Raw genomic sequence first — 22299 nt, 5'->3', positions numbered from 1 at the left:
GTATTTATGCTGCAGTAGTTTATGTGTCGGGGGGCTAGGGTCAGTTGGTTATACCTGGAGTACTTCTCCTATCTTATCCAGTGTCCTGTGTGAATTTAAGTATGCTCTCTCTAATTCTCTCGTTCTCTCTTTCTTTCTCTCTCTCGGAGAACCTGAGCCCTAGGACCATACGTCACGGCAAACCGGGCATGATGACTCCTTGCTGTCCCCAGTCCACCTGGCCTTGCTGCTGTTCCAGTTTCAACTGTTCTGCCTGCTGTTATGGAACCCCTACCTGTTCAACTCTTAATGATCGGCTGTGAAAAGCCAACTGACTTTTATTCCTGATTATTATTTGACCATGCTTGTCATTTATGAACATTTTGAAAATCTTGGCTCTCTCTAATTCTCTCCTTCTCTCTCTCGGAGGACCTGAGCCCTGGGACCGTGCGTCGGGGCTGCCGGGCGTGATGGCTCCTTGCTGTCCCCAGTCCACCTGGCCTTGCTGCTATTCCAGTTTCAGCTGTTCTGCCTGCGGTTATGGAACCGCCACCTGTCCCGGACCTGCTATTTTCAACTCTTGATGATCGGCTATGAAAAGCCAACTGAAAATTATTCATGATTATTATTTGACCATGCTTGTCACTTATGAACATTTTGAACATCTTGGCATAGTTCTGTTATAATCTCCACCCAGCACAGCCAGAAGAGGACTGGCCACCCCTCATAGCCTGGTTCCTCTCTAGGTTTCTTCCTAGGTTTTGGCCTTTCTAGGGAGTTTTTCCTAGCCACCGTGCTTCTACACCTGCATTGCTTGCTGTTTGGGGTTTTAGGCTGGGTTTCTGTACAGCACTTCGAGATATTAGCTGATGTACGAAGGGCTATATAAAATAAACTTGATTTGATTTAGTGGCCTTTTTTTGTCCCCAGTACAAGGTGCACCTGTGTAATGATCATACTGTTTAATCAGCTTGCTCATATGCCACACCTGTCAGGTGGATGGATTATCTTGGCAAAGGAGAAATGCTCCCTAACAGTAATATAAACAAATTTGTGCACAACATTGAGAAACAAGCTTTTTGTGCGTATGAAAAATGTCTGTGATCTTTTATTTTAGCTCATGAAACATGGGATCAACACTTTACATGATGTGTTTATATATATTTTTTCAGTGTAGCCATCTCTGTGATATCCAAGCCAAAGCTGCATGCATTTAACATAGCACAACCTTCAAGTATCAGACTACGTTACGTAGAATTCAACACAACCATTATGTGGTGTTCTAATAGAAAAGACACAATTATCACAGTTTTCCTACCAAAACATTTACATAGAGGAAATGTGAAATAACACAAATAAGAGGCCACTTGACCATGCCAAAATGAAGATCTATGAACTGTTGTTTTTTGTGTGTGGAGGGAGGCAGGTGCAGTGTTCTCAGTTTATAAAAAATAAAGGGAGGGAGGGTAAACTCTTCCTTGTTTGGCCCGCCCTTGTCTTAAGTCCAGACACAAGTGAATGTGATGTCCAGTCATAGTGCCCAGCCTGCTCTCCATCACTGGGGGGCCTCTGTGTTCCCTGGCTGAGGGCCTGTCTCAGGGAGCTCCAGCTTTTCACACTTAGTCAGTTTCAGGGTTAAGTGCTGGGAGATCTCATTGGGGTCGGTGTACAGAGCAGCAGGGACGTTCTGGAAGACAAGGAGGGAGATTTTGTAAATGACTAACCCTTTACAATAGCGGTATGATAGTATCAGCTGCACAGTGACATGCATGATGTAGCATGAATGATTTGGACAATATGTTTTAGACAAAACCATACATACTTTTTGGCAAAGTATGGAAATGCTGATCACTTGTGGTTAAAAGTGACCTGAGATTGGAAGTTTGGGAGTTCAAACCCTAGCCGAGTCATACCAAAGTCCTTATAGTTGAAGCCTCTTTCCTTGAGTCATAAAATTGCATTGAAATTACTTAGACACGGCGCAGTTTGGAGGTGCGGCCACTTGGAGACAAAAGTTAGACCTCTCGCTCAAACCATTGTAATCGTTTTATCTTATCCTGCACCTACTCCAAAATGTCAATGAATATTCTTATGTTACTGAATGTATCCAGAGTATTTTCAGATTTCGTGATTGACAAATGCTGTGAAAAGTTCAGCAAATGTAAAACGCCCATCAACAGTTTAATGTTTGGATTCAATCCTCTGTCAGGTGAACTGTTGTGTCCTCACCTTTGGTGAGATAATTTCCCCATAATCTTCAAAGTGTTCTTGTTCAAATGCTACACTGGTCACACATGTTTTTCCCACGAGTGTAAGGGGGGTTTAAGGATCTGAGGCATCAGTGCTTCAAGCTTTCAGGAAGGAGACGATACTAAACTTACTCTGACTTGCCAGCTGACTTCCGCTACACATGTACTCTCCAAACAGAAAATACAATTCTCACCTGCAATTCTGAAATGTTGCTTTCTCGAGTACTATACTCTCTGATCATGTAATTCTTTCCAGCCTGTAAAGAAAACCAGGGTAAGTGATGACTCATTTCATAAGTAGGCCTAGCCATTTCATTGTTGAACTTCTTAACAGTGAATATTGTCCATTTCCTGCTAAAGATATCCACAGAATATGACTGCCATGCACATCCACTCTGGTGGTTAATCGATTGTCATTTCTCAGGACAGCCCAGTCACACTTGCCTCGTGGTAGAGCCGCGTGTCGTTTATACGGATCAGAACTCCATCCACTCGCAGGAAGAACCTCAGAAGCAGGAAAAAACTGGTGGGCATCACTCTCTGTATCACACATGTGGGTAACAAGAGGATAAGTCATTCTTCAAAATCTCATCAGCCTCTCAGAGGCAAGTAGGAAATGCATTTAACATACGTAGTTGAATAGGAAAATTGCCTTTTTTTATTCCTGGTCTTACAGCCCCCGCAAGAGCATGTCCTTTGGTGCTTGTCACGGAGACAGACATATGGGGCGATGTCATCATAAAGCGTCAGTTCCTGTCTGAAATTACCACTCACTATTTTGACGCTGATCATGGACACTCCGTGGTCGTGCAGCTCGTCCTCAAACAAAAGCACGTCGTCGAAGAACATGATCTGCTCTCGCGCCTTCAGCTTCTCCATGTCAATGCGCTCCGACGTTTCTGTCGCCTGATGGAATAGCAGGTGTGTATTCATTAGTGCACACCATAGCAAAAATAAAGTATTTTGCCACGAAAATAAAAGTTTCTTATTAGACACATTCAGGTAGGACCCTCCCCATTTCAGCCCGTTTCATTCCTAGTGAATGGCCCCCAGACAAGAGACATCTTGAGACCAAAATGTTTTAGAATATTAAGCCTATGCGGAAAAACTATTGCGTTCCAGACTAACTACATTGCAGTCGTTGCATTTCATCAACCGATGGTTGTGTGACACATCCTTAACGGCGCAGTCGGGCGTCAGACTGCCATATCATATGGCGTGGTTAGATAACATGTTAATCACCTATCCAAGCAATGTGAGATCTGGCAGGCATCTGCAATAAAGTCTGTCTTAAACACAGCCAATGACTTAGGATAAAATCTTCCACTTAGTCATGCATCGATGTCAATGTGAGTCTAAGTTAAATTTGGACTTAGAAGTTAACATTTGTCCCTTATTTTGTAATGTTTGTGTTTGGTATATTGTGTTGTATCCACAGTGTGAACCGAGAAGCCTCTCACCGTCATCTGCAGGTCCTCTCCTAACAAGGTGCCTCTGTAGTCTGTGGTATATGTCCAGTCGTAGTGTTTCACTACCTCTTTGGAGTGTTCAGAATCAGCCCTGGGAATACAGCCACATCCACTCACTGAGATCATTCTCCATAATAGGACTGATTAGGACTAAACAATTTTAAAATGCCACAGTTTTTTCTACTTCATCAGCATTTAGACAGTGAAGGTGGCTAGTGTATTATCACAGAGGTCTTATGATATGGGTTGTACCTGCTCTCTTGCCATTCCTGTGCACAGGCCACTTTCACAGAGTCATGCATGTTGTTGACCCTCTTGAGGGCATCGATGGCATTGAACTCAATGCCATAGCCGTCTGTGTGCTGGATGCGTAGAATGTTGTCCCCAAACAGCATCTCTGGGAGCGAGGGCATGTGCATCTCCTCCCCTAACCTGGGACGAAACTGTCAAGATTGAAACCTGCACAACTAACCTCAATGTAGCTTAGTTGGTAAATTGTCAAAATTTGAATGACTAAAAGTAAGTCTAAGTCGATAAACAAGCTCCCCAATGTAGACTAAACCTTAAGAATATTAAACCGAGAATTAAAAAGACAAAGTATTTGTCACAAAATTTTGACACAAAATACTTGGAATAGCTTACCGTTCAATGTCCTTGGACTTCATAATGTGGGTTTTTGCAGCAGTCACTTTCCATGGTCCGAATGTGAAGTCTTGCTTACTGCTCTTAAACCCATGGGTCATCATGGCTGACAAATTGGCCAACATCAACTGTAAATACAGACACCAAACCCATCAGAGACAGAAGTAAAGGACGTCACGATAGCCTAGACAGCCAATAGTGGCCGCTAGATCTGCACTGTCTAGGATTTATGTGTATTCCCGGTATTACACTAGTGTCCCAGTGGACCGGCTGGTAAATAAAACATCCGTCATTCGGGCTTCTACGGCATCATTTTCCTCCTTAACTAGCTTTAATGGTGAGCCGTTGGGTAAAAATTATACAAATGTGTAATGTCTTAATAAAACAAATTTTCCACCACCATTTTCAGATTCTGACAACTTATGCCCCACACGGATTTCCTTACGCTGTAGGTCATGTTTACGGAGTCTTGTCCCGCTACTGAACAGACAAGTGTAAGTTAGTGTTTGTAACGAAAGATGAAAAAGAGCCTGTCTTGTCAGAGATGGCATTTGTTTTGTACAAATGCTAAATATGACATTTTCATTCAAGACAGGATAAATACATTGTCTCAGGTGATAAAACATGTTTTGTTTAGTTACTTTTTCATCAACTTGTTTGTCTAACTTTATAGCAAGTCAAGCTACCTTGCACTGCAGAGCAGCTAGCTAGCTAAAAGCTAGGTTGATGATACCACTGTAGCAGCCTCCACCTAATAATTATCATAAAAATCAAACGTCATTACCATCACAATAAACTAACGGGAGGCAACAGCCATAATATAGTTGGCTTAACAGGCAATGTAACATTACTATTAAAATACTACTCACAGGAATAGGTAATTATTTACAAATTGCTAGCTAACCCATAAAGCCATCACCGAAACCCATATATTTTCATCTTCTGTGGTTTAGTAACTTCCTGTTCTCCAATGAACTCTGGCTGGACTGAAGATGACGTAAAGTTAGAAAAATGTCTAACAGACTGACTACACCGCTCGTGTTGCATGCACGAGCGTTGCAAAAATTTCAAAATCTATATTATTCAATTATTGCGCCAACGACCATCTGCGTTGCCAAGGGCTAAAATAGAAGTCAGTTCTATTTCTGACGCAGATCGCACTGAAAGTCCTGCCTCTCCCATCTCCTCATTGGTTTATATAAGCAGGTACCCACGTGGGATCTCCTATAAATGTTTAATGCTTTTCGACCTTTCCCCAAATTCATATAATTGGTTCAGGGTTTGTTTTGATATTTTAACCTGCGTGTCGTGATCGCGTTTGGTGTGGGTGGACAAAATGTAACACGGAACCCAATCCGGCTGCGCGCGCGCGTGCGCCATCGTGCATAAATATACCACAGAAGATGAAAATATATGCTTGCTCTGGCAATGCAATTCCGAGGCTCAATATGGAGGGTTTAACGCAATTGCGGACTACATCCGTACTACATTGCCGTGCGCCTCCCAAATTTTGAAACAATGCAGAAGGCTCCGTATTGAAATTATTGGTTGACGGTAGGTGGGGGCGGGAGGTCCTGTATAAAAACTCCCTTCCTTGACAACTTCCTTCATAAAGAGGTACGCTGCTCGGATTTCTGCGGAGGCCTTATCACAGTAAATGCTGTACGGCCACTGCAGACGTTGGATTGATTATGCAGAGCTTTTAATGTGAACAAGGCTTTGGGATTGTTGCACACCCTTGGCTGAACGCAGTGTGCAACATCTTAAATTGTCAGAAATTCCAAAAATAGTGGTGGAAAATTCTGTTTTATTAAGACAGTTAAATTAAAAGTAATAAAAGTATGGATTTGCAGCCTTAATGGAAGATGCTTTATGTACAAGCCGGTCCACCGGGAATGCAATCCTAGACAATAGTGCAGATCTAGTGGCCACTATCGGATGCCTCGGCTAACGTCACGCTGTTTAGCGAGTACTACCTCCTCCTGATTCGACTCACACAGGGGCTTGAACCACAGTTTTATAACTAATCCAAGATAGGCTCTTGTCTGTCGTTTCCAATGGGAACAAATGAATCATAGTCGGCAGAACAAGCAAGGAGGTGGGCAGAGTCAAGCACGAGCTAGTGAGATCCTATTGGCGTGTTCTATCATTTATTTGCATATTTCCATTATGGAACGCCTACTCCGAAGTGTGCAATACCTCAATTAGCCCATTTACTCTTCCTAAACAATGCACTTTTTGGAATCTTTGGCAAAGGGTAAAATCTACAAAACGCAGTCCACTTGTTTGTTACAGATTCTCGTTTTGGAAACAGAAAAATGTATGTAGAAAATGTGCAGAATGTCTGCCAAAATCCATCTCGCTCCATCTTCAGTGAGCTTCCTCTCACCATGTTTGGTAGTGAGTGGAAACGCCAACTGGATGCTTCACATTTATACATCAGGTGAAATATCTGGCTCATTGTTCTATTGTTGCTTGAACCCAGGGCCAGAGTATGCGAGCGGAGCGGAGCGTGCCCAATTTGACTGGAGCGTGAGCGAAAATCCCAAAGGAGCATCGGCCTGCTCCAATTTCGCTCCAATAGTGCTCACTTCATAAGCTTAGGGCATGCCCACCCCAGCATGCATTTGTAGTGTACTTGTGTGCTGCTATAGCCCCTTACTTTAGCTACTGTCATGGAGTTCGCTAGATATTTTCATACAGAAACTGATAAAACATACAGGTGCTACATCAAGGTGACTTACAAAGATGAGGACCAAGATCAAGTGAGGGAGTGCGGTGATGTAGTGTCCACAACTAAAGAATCATTTTGGGATCTGAAAAGACACTTATCCCAAAAGCATGATGGTGTACTTACTACCGGCACATGCAAAAAGAAAAGAACGAGGTGGGTAGATAAGTGTGTCATTGGAGCAAAGTATCTCTAAACTAAAAATCTGATCTCCTAAAACGATTTGTTAATTTTCGTTTTTTATCTATACAATAGGCCATAATAGATCTTTGCACAATAGGCCTGGCATATTCCCACGTTCAAGGAGCTTTCCGTTTTGATTGGGTTATTTTGCCTAAAACCCTTTAGACCTACCTATAGAAAAAAATAAGTAGCTCTGCATCTCTGCACAGCCTGGCAAGAGTGGCCAAAAGGGTGTTTAGCATCCCCAGTGGCTCTGCAAGTGCGGAGAGGATATTCTCTGCTGCTGACCGGCTCTCCAGGCACCATCGCATGAGCCTGAAGCCACAGACCGGCCAAACTCGTGTTTCTAAAAAATGAATTCAAAGGCACTTAGAATTAAATACAAATTAAATGAAAAATGACTAAGCAAGTCATAGCCTATATGTGCTTTGTTCCTACCAGCCTATTGTGTCGCACTCGCAAATGCTTCACAATGTATTTCTTTGTAGGCTATAGCCTTGAAATAATATAGCCTAAATAATTAATTTCCATTCCTCCTTAGGCTCCCTGTCTGGCTCCTGACTTATTTAGAGTTTTTATATACTGTTTAATATGACATGTAGCTTTTTGAAATTATGTTCGCTTCTTACGTTCCCCTTTCCATGTTTAGTCAAATACTTTTCATTGAAATCCATATAGGGGTCCAGATAGTCACAAAAATAGATGGCTGTTGGTTAAATTGTGATTTTTAACGAAAGGAGCTTAGGAGAAGAAAAAGAACTGAGCACCGGGAGGTTTTTAGCTGAGTGGTAGGAAAGGACATGGAGCGCTGGAGTGCACATCTCAGATGAGCAGGATTTCCAACTGCTCAACTCTGCTCACATGCTCTGCCCAAGGCCTCTGCTTTTCTAGCACAGATGTCCACCCTCCTGAAGCACACGTCCGCCCTCCTGAAGTGGGACACTTCACACCTAGCTATTACAACAGAACACAATTCCTAATGATTCTCAATACCCTATGAAAATCGGTCATTAATAGTTACCACAGCAAAGTCATAGACTTTGTGGGACTATGGCCCCGTAGCACTCACTTCCGTCATCATGAAGTGCATTGAGAGAGTAGTCAAGGATCATATCACCTCGACCCTACCGGACACCCTAGACCCACTCCAATTTGCTTACCGCCCCAATAGGTCCACAGACAACGCAATTGCACTGCACTAACCCATCTGAACAAGAGGAATACCTATGTAAGAATGCTGTTAATCAACTACAGCTCAGCATTTAACACCATAGTACCCTCCAAACTCGTCATTAAGCTCGAGGCCCGGGATCTCGACCCCACCCTGTGCAACTGGGTCCTGGAGGTGAGGGTAGGAAACAACATCTCTACCCCACTGATCGTCAACACTGGGGCCCCACAAGGGTGCGTTCTCAGCCCTCTCCTGTACTCCCTGTTCACCCACGACTGCATGGCGATGCACGCCTCCAACTCAATCATCAAGTTTGCAGATGACACCACAGTGGTAGGCTTGATTACCAACAACGATGAGACGGCCTACAGGGAGGAGGCGAGGGCCCTCGGAGTGTGGTGTCAAGATAAACAACCTCACACTCAACGTCAAAAAAACAAAGGAGATGATCGTGGACTTCAGGAAACAGCAGAGGGAGCACCCCCCTATCCACATCGACGGGACAGTAGTGGAGAAGGTGGAAAGTTAAGTTCCTCGGCGTACACATCACGAACAAACTGAAATGGTCCACCCACACAGACAGCGCCTCTTCAACCTCAGGAGGCTGAAGAAATTTGGCTTGTCACCAAAAACACTCACAAACGTTTACAGAGGCACAATCGAGACCATCCTGTCGGGCTGTATCACCGCCTGGTACGGCAACTGCTCCGCCCACAACCGCAAGGCTCTCCAGAGGGTAGTGAGGTCTGCACAACGCATCACAGAGGGCAAATTACCTGCCCTCCAGGACACTTACACCACCCTATGTCACAGGAAGGCCAAAAAGATCATCAAGGACAACAACCACCCGAGCCACTGCCTGTTCACCCTGCTATCATCCAGAAGGCGAGGTCAGTACAGCTGCATCAAAGCTGGGACCGAGAGACTGAAAAACAGCTTCTATCTCAAGGCCATCAGACTGTTAAACAGCCATCACTAACATTGAGTGGCTGCTGCCAACATACTGACTCAAATCTCTAGCCACTTTAATAATTAAAAATTGGATGTAATAAATGTATCACTAGCCACTTTATATAATGTTTACATACCCTACATTACTCATCTCATATGTATATACTGTACTCTATACCATCTACTGCATCTTGCCTATGCCGTTCGGCCATCGCTCATCCATATATTTATATCTACATATTCTTATTCATTCCTTTACACGGTAGTTGTTGTGAAATTGTTAGATTACTTGTTAGATATTACTGCATGGTCGGAACTAGAAGCACAAGCATTTCGCTACACTCACATTAACATCTGCTAACCATGTGTATGTGACCAATAAAATTTGATAAACCCAGCCTATTTCTACAATTTATTATTAAAATCTGATTTTAAACCTACCCATAACCACACTGCTAACCTTAATTTAAGTTGTCATATGCTGAGGCAGTGAAGATAGTAGAGGAAGATGGGTTAAGGGGGAGGGATCCTGAGAAGAGTGGTGTGAGTAGTAGATCTGTACCAGTACAGAGGGATAGGCCAACAAGTGATATGTTTCAGTAAGATTGGATTTTTAGCATTTATAGCAATGGTTATCAACTGTACTGCAGGGATGGAACGTAAATTGCAGAAAATGTAGGTTGTGGTGGCAACTGCAGAGAGGGATTTCGGTGTGTGAGACTTCAGAAGCATTACAGGGTGTGTTAAGTGGTGGTGTCCCATCCATTCAGGTTGTTGGCCTGAGGTAGGACTAAATAGATTTAAATAGTGGAGTAGGGTGGTGTTTTATAATTTGAGTGTTGTGTTAGATGGTAGGGTATTTGTTTATTTATGTAACTCAGTGTTGTTTGTGTTGCACTGCTTTGCTTTATCTTGGCCAGGTCGCAGTTGTAAATGAGAACTTGTTCTCAACTGGCCTACCTGGTTAAATAAAGGTGAAAAAAATAAATAAGGGAGTTGTACAGTCTAGTAGGTGGAGGTAATGCAACATTTATTGGATAACAATTGCCATTAAACCTCAAAGAAGAACAGCTACGACCGGAAGTTATTTTTGAGCAGGTTATAAATTACGCAGCAGGTTAAGATAATTAAACAAGCAGGTTTGAAGAATTTGGTTAAGATTAGGGAAAACCAGGAAGTAGGCGGGGCTCATCATAGCGGCCAACGTTTAACTATTGCAAAATGCAATGCTATATAAAAGAAGCAGCAGGTAGCTGACAAACGGGCATGAATGTTTATTCAAAAGGAGCCGCAAACAACCATGCAATAACTAGATCAAGCATCCCACAAACGTATTTATCTAGCTGGCTAACACCAGCTACGTTGGCTGCGCCGCCGGCTTGTCTTGTGACAAGCTGGCTGGCTCACCATCACCATATAAGCTTGTTATCTTAACTTCGGTACTAATGGATAGCCATCCCAAATGAATAACCTACAGAAAAGACACATCATTGAAATTAAAATCAGATATTACATTAAAAAGATAGCTAAAAGTACACAACTTACTCCAGTATTTTGATCGTCAGCTAACGTCCATGAAAGAGAGAGCTTCACAGAAATGCTTCCGACGTACTTTTCATTATTGTATTATATGGTTCCGCATCATTTAGCCATATACTAGCTGCTTTGTAAGACAGGTCCCAAAAATGAATTGAACAGAAATAAAAAATGTAAGAAAATATTATCGTAGAAATGTTTTCATATTTATTTATTTTTTACTTTAAGTGTATGGCAGCTTTACTTTTTATATGTTGTGGTGATATTCTGCGCTGTCACCCAGACATGGGAGAGAGAAGATGACTGGTATCAATGACATAATCAGAGGCATTACAGTCAAGTATTCCAAACAAAATGGTAGTTGTGAGAATGTCCTAAGTAATTGATCCCATCCTAGGATTTGGTACAGTGGGTGGTACTGTCTATGGCCCGATTGGTACAGTACAGCTTTGATTTATTTATTTAACCTTTATTTAACTAGGCAAGTCAGTTTAGAACAAATTCATATATACAATGACAGCCTACACTGGCAAAACCCGGACGATGCTGGGCCAATTGTGCCCTATGGGCCTCCCAATCACAGCCGGTTGTGATTCCGCCTAGATTCGAACGAGGGTGTCTGTAGTGACACCTCATGTACTGAGATGCAGTGTCTTTAGACAGCTGCGACACTCGGGAGCCCCTTGTCTATGTATGTATGGCAGTGTAGAGAGTGATTGAATAAGTCCCCTACAAAAAGCCTGACCCATAACCTACGTTATATGTTTATGACTCGTACTGTAGTTGGAAATGTGCGATAACAGTGAAGGTTTTATTAAATTTGTACTGTTTTCTAACGCATTCTAATCAAATCAGCGTATCAGTCACAAGCTTACTTAACCCTAACCAGCAATGCAGTTTAAAAAATAAGAATAAGAAATAAAAGGTACAAGTAATTAAAGAGCAGCAGTAAAATAACAATAACGAGACTATATACAGGGAGTACCGGTACAGAGTCAATGTGTGGGGGCACCAGTTAGTCGAGGTAATTGAGGTAATATGTACATGTAGGTAGAGTTATTAAAGAGACTATGCATAGATAATAACAGAGAGTAGCAGCGGTGTAAAATAGGTGGTGGAGAGGGGGGTTGGCAATGCAAATAAGCCATTGGATTAGATGTTCAGGAGTCTTATGGCTTGGGGGTAGAAGCTGTTTAGAAGCCTCTGGACCTAGACTTGGCACTCCAGTATCACTTGCCGTGTTGTAGCAGAGAGAACAGTCTATGACTAGGGTGGCTGGAGTCTTTGACAATTTTTAGGGCCAATTGGTATAGAGGTCCTGGGTGGCAGGAAGCTTGGCCCAGTGATGTACTTGGCCGTACGCACTACAGTTGCCATACCAGGCAGTGATGCAACCAGTCAGGATGCTCTCGATGGTGCAGCTGTAGAACCTTTTGAGGATCTGAGGACCCATGCGAAATCTTTTGAGTCTCCTGAGGGGGAATAGGTTTTGTCATGCCCTCTTCACAACTATCTTGGTATGCTTGGACCATGTTAGTTTGATGGTGATGTGGATACCAAGGAACTTGAAGCTCTCAACCTGCTCCACTACAGCCCTGTCGATGAGAATGGGGGCATGCTCGGTCCTCGTTTTCCTGTCGTACACAATCATCTCCTTTGTCTTGATCACGTTGAGGGAGAGGTTATTGTCCTGGCACCACACAGCCAGGTCTCTGACCTCCTCCCTATAGGCTGTCTCGTCATTGTCGGTGATCAGGCCTACCACTGTTGTGTCATCGGCAAACTTAATGATGGTGTTGGAGTTGTACCTGGCCGTGCAGTCATGAGTGAACAGGGAGTACAGGAGGGGACTGCGCATGCACCCCTGAGGGGCCCATGTGTTCATGATCAGCGTGGCGGATATGTTGTTACCTACTCTGACCACCTGGGTGCGGCCAGTCAGGAAGTCCAGGATCTAGTTGTAGAGGGAGGTGTTTAGTCCCAGGGTCCTGAGCTTATTAATGAGCTTTGAGTGCACTATGGTGTTGAGCTGTAGTCAATGAATAGCAGTCTCACATATGTGTTTCATTTGTCCAGGTGGGAAAAGGAAGTGTGGAGTGCAATCTGTGGATCTGTTGGGGCAGTATGCAAATTGGAGTGGGTCTAGGGTTTCTGGGATAATGTGTTGATGTGAGCCATGACCAGCCTTTCAAAGCACTTCATGTCTACAAACGCGAGTTCTACGGGTTGGTAGTCATTTAGGCAGGTTACCTTAGTGTTGTTGGGCACAGGGACTATGGTGGTCTGCTTAAAACATGTTGGTATTATAGACTCGGACAGGGAGAGGTTGAAAATGTAATTGAAGACACTTGCCAGTCCAGTTGGTCAGCGCATGCTCGCAGTACATGTCCTGGTAATCCGTCTGGTCTTACTCACATCGACTGCGGAGAGCGTGATCACACAGTCGTTCGGAAAACCTGGTGCTCTCATGCATGTTTCAGTGTTATTTACCTCGAAGCGAGCATAGAAGGCATTTAGCTCATCTGGTAGCCTCGTGTCACTTGGCAGCTCTCAGCTGTGCTTCCCTTTGTAGTCAGTAATGGTTTGCAAGCCCTGCCACATCCGACGAGCGTCGGAGCTGGTGTAGTACGATTCGATCTTAGTCCTGTATTGACGCTTGCCTGTTTGATGGTTCGTCGGAGGGCATAGCGGGATTTTTTATAAGCTTCAGGGTTAGAGTCCCGCTCCTTGAAAGCGGCAGTTCTAGCCTTTAGCTCAGTGCGGATGTTGCCTGTAATCCATGGCTTTTGGTTGGGGTATGTACATACGGTCACTGTGGGGACGACATCATCAATGCACTTATTGATGAAGCCAGTGACTGATGTGGTGTACTCCTCAATGCCATCAGAAGAATCCCGGAACATATTCCAGTCTTTGCTCGCAAAACAATCCTGTAGCTTAGCATCTGCTTCATCTGAGCACTTTTTTATTGACCGAGTCACTGGTGCTTCCTGCGTTAATTTTTGCTTGTAAGAAGGAATCAGGAGGATAGAATTATGGTCAGATTTGCCAAATGGAGGGCGAGGGAGAGCTTTGTACGTGTCTCTGTGTGTGGAGTAAAGGTGGTCTAGAGTTTTTTTCCCTCTGGTTGCACATTTAACATGCTGATAGAAATTTGGTAAAACGGCTTTAAGTTTCCCTGCATTAAAGTCTCTGGCCACTAGGAGCGTCGCCTCTAGATGAGCGTTTTCCTGTTTGCTTATGGTGGAATACAGCTCATTGAGTGCGGTCTTAGTTCGATTATCGGTCTGTGGTGGTATGTAGGCAGCTCCCAGGATTTTGTTTAAGTGAAGCTCATTTACTACATTTCTATGCAATTCCAAAACTTTACAATGCTTTTGGAGAACAGCAAACACAAACCAAAATGACCTCAGCCATTATCACCTTGGCTGCTGTAGGTTCATTCACTTCCATCAGGCTTAAATTGTTTACTTGCTAGTTAGGTTGGTAAATAAGGCTAAACTGTAACATTAGCAAGAAAAACACATTTTAGCTAACTGACTTTAGCTTGCATCACATTTAGTATTTCATTAATTATTTAGACTAGCTGCTGTAACGCTTGTCGTCTGGAGTAGAAGAAGAGGACCAAGGTGCAGCGTGGTAAGTGTTCATATTCTTTAATTCAATACGCAACACTAAACAAAACAACAAACACGACAAAGAAACAGTCCTGAAAGGTGAAACAAACACTAAACAGGAAACAACCACCCACAAACACAGGTGGGAACAGGCTACCTAAATATGATTCTCAATCAGAGACAATGAAAGACAGCTGCCTCTGATTGAGAACCATACCAGGCCAAACACACAGAAATACAACACAAGGACAACATAGAACACCAGACATAGAATGCCCACCGAAACTCACGCCCTGACCAACCAAAACAGAGACATAAAAAGGATCTCTAAGGTCAGGACATGACAGCTGAAAAAAGGGCATTAATATGCTAAATGAATAACTTGCTATCTATATTCAACTTACCTTGTTTTGCTTTGTTGCTGCTCATTCCTGCAGAATTTTGTTCTTCCCTTTTTGTTCTTGCCTCACTTTTTCCCCCTCAAATGTTTTAGAATCCCGTCACATGACACGTTTACTCCCCCGCCTGCTCTGTTTGGTATTCCCGCCTCCTCCTGTCCATTTTCATTGTTTGCCTGACACAACCAATAATTCTCCTTTCTGCTCTGAGAACACATTTGAGTAAGTAAAACTCCCATTAGTCAATGAGATTCACAAACAGTTGGATATGAGAGCGAGAGTTGCACCCCTTCTGAAAAAACCTACACTCGATCCCTCCGATGTCAACAACTACAGACCAGTATCCCTTCTTTCTTTTCTCTCCAAAACTCTTGAACGTGCCGTCCTTGGCCAGCTCTCCTGCTATCTCTCTCAGAATGACCTTCTTGATCCAAATCAGTCAGGTTTCAAGACTAGTCATTCAACTGAGACTGCTCTTCTCTGTGTCACGGAGGCGCTCCGCACTGCTAAAGCTAACTCTCTCTCCTCTGCTCTCATCCTTCTAGACCTATCGGCTGCCTTTGATACTGTGAACCATCAGATCCTCCTCTCCACCCTCTCCGAGCTGGGCATCTCCGGCGCGGCCCACGCTTGGATTGCGTCCTACCTGACAGGTCGCTCCTACCAGGTGGCGTGGCGAGAATCTGTCTCCGCACCACGTGCTCTCACCACTGGTGTCCCCCAGGGCTCTGTTCTAGGCCCTCTCCTATTCTCGCTATACACCAAGTCACTTGGCTCTGTCATATCCTCACATGGTCTCTCCTATCATTGCTATGCAGACGACACACAATTAATCTTCTCCTTTCCCCCCTCTGATAACCAGGTGGTGAATCGCATCTCTGCATGTCTGGCAGACATATCAGTGTGGATGACGGATCACCACCTCAAGCTGAACCTCGGCAAGACGGAGCTGCTCTTCCTCCCGGGGAAGGACTGCCCGTTCCATGATCTCGCCATCACGGTTGACAACTCCATTGTGTCCTCCTCCCAGAGTGCTAAGAACCTTGGCGTGATCCTGGACAACACCCTGTCGTTCTCAACTAACATCAAGGCGGTGACCCGTTCCTGTAGGTTCATGCTCTACAACATTCGCAGAGTACGACCCTGCCTCACGCAGGAAGCGGCGCAGGTCCTAATCCAGGCACTTGTCATCTCCCGTCTGGATTACTGCAACTCGCTGTTGGCTGGGCTCCCTGCCTGTGCCATTAAACCCCTACAACTCATCCAGAACGCCGCAGCCCGTCTGGTGTTCAACTTTCCCAAGTTCTCTCACGTCACCCCGCTCCTCCGCTCTCTCCACTGGCTTCCAGTTGAAGCTCGCATCCGCTACAAGACCATGGTGCTTGCCTACGGAGCTGTGAAGGGAACGGCACCTCCGTACCTTCAGGCTCTGATCAGGCCCTACACCCAAACAAGGGCACTGCGTTCATCCACCTCTGGCCTGCTCGCCTCCCTACCTCTGAGGAAGTACAGTTCCCGCTCAGCCCAGTCAAAACTGTTCGCTGCTCTGGCACCCCAATGGTGGAACAAACTCCCTCACGACGCCAGGTCAGCGGAGTCAATCACCACCTTCCGGAGACACCTGAAACCCCACCTCTTTAAGGAATACCTAGGATAGGATAAAGTAATCCTTCTAACCCCCCCCCCCCTTAAAAGAGTTAGATGCACTATTGTAAAGTGGTTGTTCCACTGGATATCATAAGGTGAATGCACCAATTTGTAAGTCGCTCTGGATAAGAGCGTCTGCTAAATGACTTAAATGTAAATGTAAATATTCAAATGAGCTCCTCCCACATTGGGGCACTGGGGCAGACTGCCTGAGCCCGGCTAAATAGTATGGATGTTTTGGAAATACAGATGGCACTACTACGTACTAGGGCACTTTATTAGAACAGCAATAAATGCAGGCTGATTATTTCACAAGCGTGAGCCATTTCTGTCCTTTGCTTTGTCACTATGTTATTGATATTTCCGTTGTAAGCCACATAATAAGCTAGTCGTGAAGCTAGCTAACTACTACTGCTATCTATCAGTCAATAACAGTTAACTAGATTTCCTCTTCACATAAAACTTTTAGCAACAAACCACATGATATAAAATAGAAGAAAATGGTGAGATTGTTGTTGTGTAGAGGATTTGCTTTGACATTATTCAGGGTTTCAGATAGCCGCTAATAGCCGGCTTTTGACCAATAAAAAAATAGAAAAGGCGGTAAATAAAATTGTCTCATTGTCCGGGAGAAGAAGAAAAGTGTGCCATTTTTTGGCTATTCATTGATGGAAATACCAGACTGTGAAAATAAATTTGACTGGTCATGCTTATCAGTCTATAGGCTAATTTGCATAATGTTGTGGAATAAATTGGAGCATGCACAGTATATTCGTTATGTATCTTATTTATCACACACATACAGCATACAGATACAGAGCCTTTGAGCAAAAAATCTGTCAGACAGTGTGGGAGCTGCTGTTCCAGCATCTCAATCTGGAAATGCATAGGCAACGGAAGGCGGGCTTCATCAGCATGTCACACACCACTGTGCAATGAGCTGGAGGCAACATGCATTTTGAAAACATAAAGCTACTTAATAGTTTGAAACTTGAACCTTTTACTACATATTATGAGGCATGTCTTACCTTGCTTCAAAGTACCCTCGGCAAAATCAGACCATATCTGTGGAGGCAATTATTTTATATAAACTTTCTTCATTGTCCAGTAGCCAAAGGCACAATCCTAGTCATATTAGCAACCTATACTAGGTGTTGCGTAGAAGAGCTCCCCTCTTTCAAATTTTCAAATGGATATTTTCATCTCTGTCACATAAAACCGCTGGCATGTGCAGTTCGCTTTTAACAACAGTGTTTTATCGCTAGTTGCATTGTGGAACATACATTCACAAGCAGCCTACCACCTTGTGCGCATTGCTGTGCTTATAATGTGAATAAAAAATTATTTATTAACATTTTAAGCTAAATGTCCTGTTGTGTTCCATCAGACTCATTGCTTGAAAAAATAATAAGAATTGTAGCCTAGGCCTACTGGTTGTATGAATTTGGGATCTATCGTCCCACAACTGTCCCAGAGTCTGTTTGGAATAGGCTATTTCATTCTTGACAAGCTTAACCCAACGATAGAATGTCACAAGTGTTTCCCTAAAAGCTGTCTTGGTTTAAACATCTTATATTGTACAGAAAGTGAATAGCTTAATCAATTGATAGTGAAATAATTAGATTACTTCCCAAGCAAAGTACATTTTTTTGTCTCCTCAGCTGTAGAAGGTTGTAGCCTCTGAATGTCAAAGAAACAAAGCAATGTTATCCCCATATGCATGTCTTTCCCGGGTATTTTACAGCTTGTTTGTAGCATAAAGCATCGCGGACCAAAGCGCTGTTATAAATCACTTTATATAAATCTGATCCGTTTGATTTTTTTTCAAAATCTTAAGCTAACAAGGGGTAGGCCTGTGGTTTTTGCCATTTTCTTTAATGAAAGCCAGGCCTATGGCATACCCTCTCATCAACCTGATCTCAGAGCATTTCGTATTATTCTTAACATAAATCCAAGACACTCCATTTAGTATTATATATTACATTTGGTATGGTTACTAAGACAGATGGTTGCTAATTCAAAAGTAGGGTGGTTGGTGGGGGTGACATTAAACGCAAATGTCTAGCAACCCAAAGACTGAGGGTTCCCATCTTATCACAGACAGTTTTAGAAAATTGGCAACTTTTCAACTACTTACTACTTTTTAACTACTTAGAATGTACTTAGCATGTTAGCTGACCCTTCCCCTAAACCTAACCTTAACCCTGTTTGCTAACCCTTCCCCCAACCTTAACCCTTTAAAGTAACTCATAAACTTAACCCTAACCCCTAACCCTAACTCCTAGCCTAGCTAACGTTAGCCATCTAGCTAGAATTCGTAACATATCATACCTTTACACATTTGTAACATATAACACATTTTGTAAATTCTTAACATATTGTACGTTTTGCAAATTCGTAACATATAATACCAATTGTAATTTGTAACATATATTAATGCATCCACATATTAATACATACCATACAAAACGTAACATATCACACTTAACAGCCCTTCACTGACACAGGGGTAGGCTATTTAAATAGTGCATTGTGGGTGGGGGAATTGGCCGATAAATCTATGGCTATAGCAGCTATAGCCCAATTTCCAACAATATGTTTCAGGGCAAGAAACATATTGTTTTTATTCAAATCTATTTTAGTAGAAGCAAGCTATCAAAATTGACCTCAGGTCCTCCTTCTCATCTTCTCGCTCTCCTTCTCAAACTGAACAGTCCTCCTGCAATAATTTTTTGGACTAGGCCTAATAAAAAATAATTTTCTGAAGAAGCCTTGGCCTCTCCTCCTGAACTGCCATTGTAGGCCTACACAGCACAGCATTGGTTAGACAGCACACAAAAAAAGGTTTTGATCAGCAAGATCAGAGCAGGCTTAGGGTTGGAATATCCATTGCAGTGTGTAATACAGCCTAGTTTAATTTACACCATCCCAGCAGCTATCTTACAAATATTACTTTGCTCTGTCCTTCTCTGAGCTTGCACTTCATAACCTATAGGCTATGGATCATTTGATTGAGATCACACTATAGGCGCACTTGATATTGCACACCCAGCGGAGAATCAGAGATGAGGGGCAACATCCATATATAGCCTAATACGCAACTTATTCTAAAATGTTATCAATTACAAATGACATGACCTTGCCCTGGACTAGATACAAAAATACTAAAATCCTCCCCTTGCCTAAAATTGAAAAAGCACGACCCTCCCCCCTTTTCCTTCCTGTACCAATTCTGCAGGCCAACTCTTACAAACCACGTAATTTGAAATAGAAGATGAGGCAACAACATTATTTCAGGGTAAGTTAACAGAATATGAACTTTTAAAAGTGTGATTTTCACTGTACAGTTACTTTAAATAAAGCACACATTGCCCTATCCCACCTAGCAAGAGGAATACCTATGGAAGAATGCTGTTCATCGACAACAGCTCAGCTTTCAACACTATAGTGCACTCCAAGCTCATCACTAAGCTCAGGGCCCTGGATCTGAACACCTCCCTGTGCAACTGGGTCCTAGACTTCGTAATGGGCCGATCCCAGGTGGTTAAGGTAGGCAACAACACCAACGATCCTCAACACATGTGCCCCACAGGGGTGCGTGCTCAGCCCCCTTCTGTAAATCCCTATTTACTCATGACTGTGTGGCTACCAATGTCTCCAACGTAATCAATATGTTTTCTGATGATACAACAGTGGTAGGCCTGATTACCAACAACGACAAGACAACCTACAGGGAAGAGGTGAGAACTTTGGTAGATTGGTGACAGGAAAATAACCTCTCCGTCAATGTACACAAAATGAAGGAGCTGATCGTGGACTACGGCAGACAGCAGAGAGAGCACATCACACATCACTGAGACGTACACATTACTGAGGACCTGCAATTGGGTATTGGACTTTCTGACGGGCCGACCCCAGGTGGTGAAGGTAGGAAACAACATCTGCACTTCGCTAACCCTCAACACTGGGGCCCCAGAAGGGTGTTTGTTCAGCCTCCCTCCTGTACTCCCTGTTTACCCACGACTGCGTGGCCATGCGCGCCTCCAACTCAATCATCAGGTTTGCAGACGACACAACAGTAGTGGGCTTGATTACCAACAATGACGAGACAGCCTACAGGGAGGAGGTGAGGGCACTCCGAGTGTGGTGTCAGGAAAACAACCTCTCCCTCAAGATCAACAAAACAAAGGAGATGATCGTGGACTTTAGGGAACAGCAGAGGGAGCACCCCCCTATCCACATCGAAGGGACAGTAGTGGAGAAGGTGGAAAGTTGTAAGTTCCTTGGCGTACACATCACAGACAAACTGAAATGGTCCACCCACACAGACAGTGTGGTGAAGAAGGTGCAACATCCTGACAAACTTTTACAGATGCACAATTGAGAGCATCTTGTCGGGCTGTATCACAGCCTGGTACGGCACCTGCTCCGCTCACAACCGCAAGGCTCTCCAGAGGGTGGTGCGGTCTGCACAACGCATCACCGGGGGGCAAACTACCTGCCCTCCAGGACACCTACACCACCCGATGTCACAGGAAGGCCAAAAAGATCATTAAGGACAACAACCACCCGAGCCTCTGACTGTTCACACCAATACCATCCAGAAGGCGAGGTCAGTACAGGTGCATCAAAGCTGGAACCGAGAGACTGGAAAACAGCTTCTATCTCAAGGCTATCAGACTGCTAAACAGCAATCGCTAACTCAGAGAGGCTGCTGCCTACATTGAGACAAAATCACTGGCCACTTTAATAAATGGATCACTAGACACTTTAAACAATGCCACTTTAAATAATGCCACTTTAACAATGTTTACATATCTTACATTAATCATATCAAATGTATATACCATCTTTGCATCTTGCCTATGACGCTCGGCCATCGCTCATCCATATATTTATATGTACATATTCTCATTCACCCCTTTAGATTTGTGTGTATTAGGTAGTTGTTGGGGAATTGTTAGATTACTTGTTAGATATTACCGCACTATCGGAACTAGAAGCACAAGCATTTCGCTACACTCGCAATAACATCTGCTAACCGTGTGTATGTTACCAATACGATTTGATTTGATTTGAAATGTCCCGTTCACACTGACAGCGTGGTGAAGAAGATGCAACAGCACCTCTTCAACCTAATGAGGCAAAATACATTTTGCTTGGACCCCAAGACCCTCACGGATTTCTACAGATGCACCATTGAGAGCATTCTGCCGGGCTGTATCAACGCCTGGTATGGCAACTACACAACCCGCAATCACAGGGCTCTCCAGAGGGTGGTGCGGTTAGCCCAACGCATCATCGGGGGCACACTGCCTGCCCTTCAGGACATCTAAGGCAATCAGTGTCACAGGAAGGCCAAGAAGATCATCAAGTACCTCAGCCACCCCAGTCAAGGCATGTTGATAAATCAAACACTGATAAACTCCTGTATCTGTTAGGCGAAATACCTCCGTGTGCAATCACAGCAGCAAGATAGGTAGCCCATTTCCATGAGATATGGGCAACCAGCGGAGCACGAACAACATCGTAAATACCACTAATATTTAACTGTTTATTTATCTTCCCCTACTATTCGTACAACAACTATTTGCACATTGCTAAAACACTGTATATAGCTTATAATATAACACTTGAAAGGTTCTTTATCTATTTGAAACTTTTTTGAGTGCAATATTTACTGTTCAATTCTAATAGTTTTTTGTGGATATTGTTTTGTGTCTTCT

General features: G+C 43.5%; 1 protein-coding gene across 1 annotated transcript; it reads right to left on the bottom strand.

Annotated features, from left to right (window-relative positions):
- Positions 1-1055: 1055 nt before the first annotated feature.
- Positions 1056-11015, bottom strand: LOC139530248 (TIP41-like protein). Its single transcript, XM_071326468.1, has 8 exons — positions 10921-11015; positions 4340-4467; positions 3950-4129; positions 3689-3788; positions 3003-3134; positions 2673-2768; positions 2423-2485; positions 1056-1666 (listed from the first exon to the last, which is right to left on the bottom strand). Exons 2-8 carry the CDS (start codon positions 4462-4464, stop codon positions 1535-1537), a joined length of 828 nt encoding a protein of 275 aa, XP_071182569.1. The 5' UTR covers positions 4465-4467; positions 10921-11015; the 3' UTR covers positions 1056-1534.
- Between the last annotated feature and the right edge of the window lie 11284 nt (positions 11016-22299).

Source organism: Salvelinus alpinus, chromosome 1, assembly GCF_045679555.1.
Source record: "Salvelinus alpinus chromosome 1, SLU_Salpinus.1, whole genome shotgun sequence".
NCBI classification, from domain to species: Eukaryota; Metazoa; Chordata; class Actinopteri; order Salmoniformes; family Salmonidae; genus Salvelinus; species Salvelinus alpinus.
Note: the sequence above shows the minus strand (reverse complement) of the source record. Positions and strands in the feature narration are given on the sequence as shown.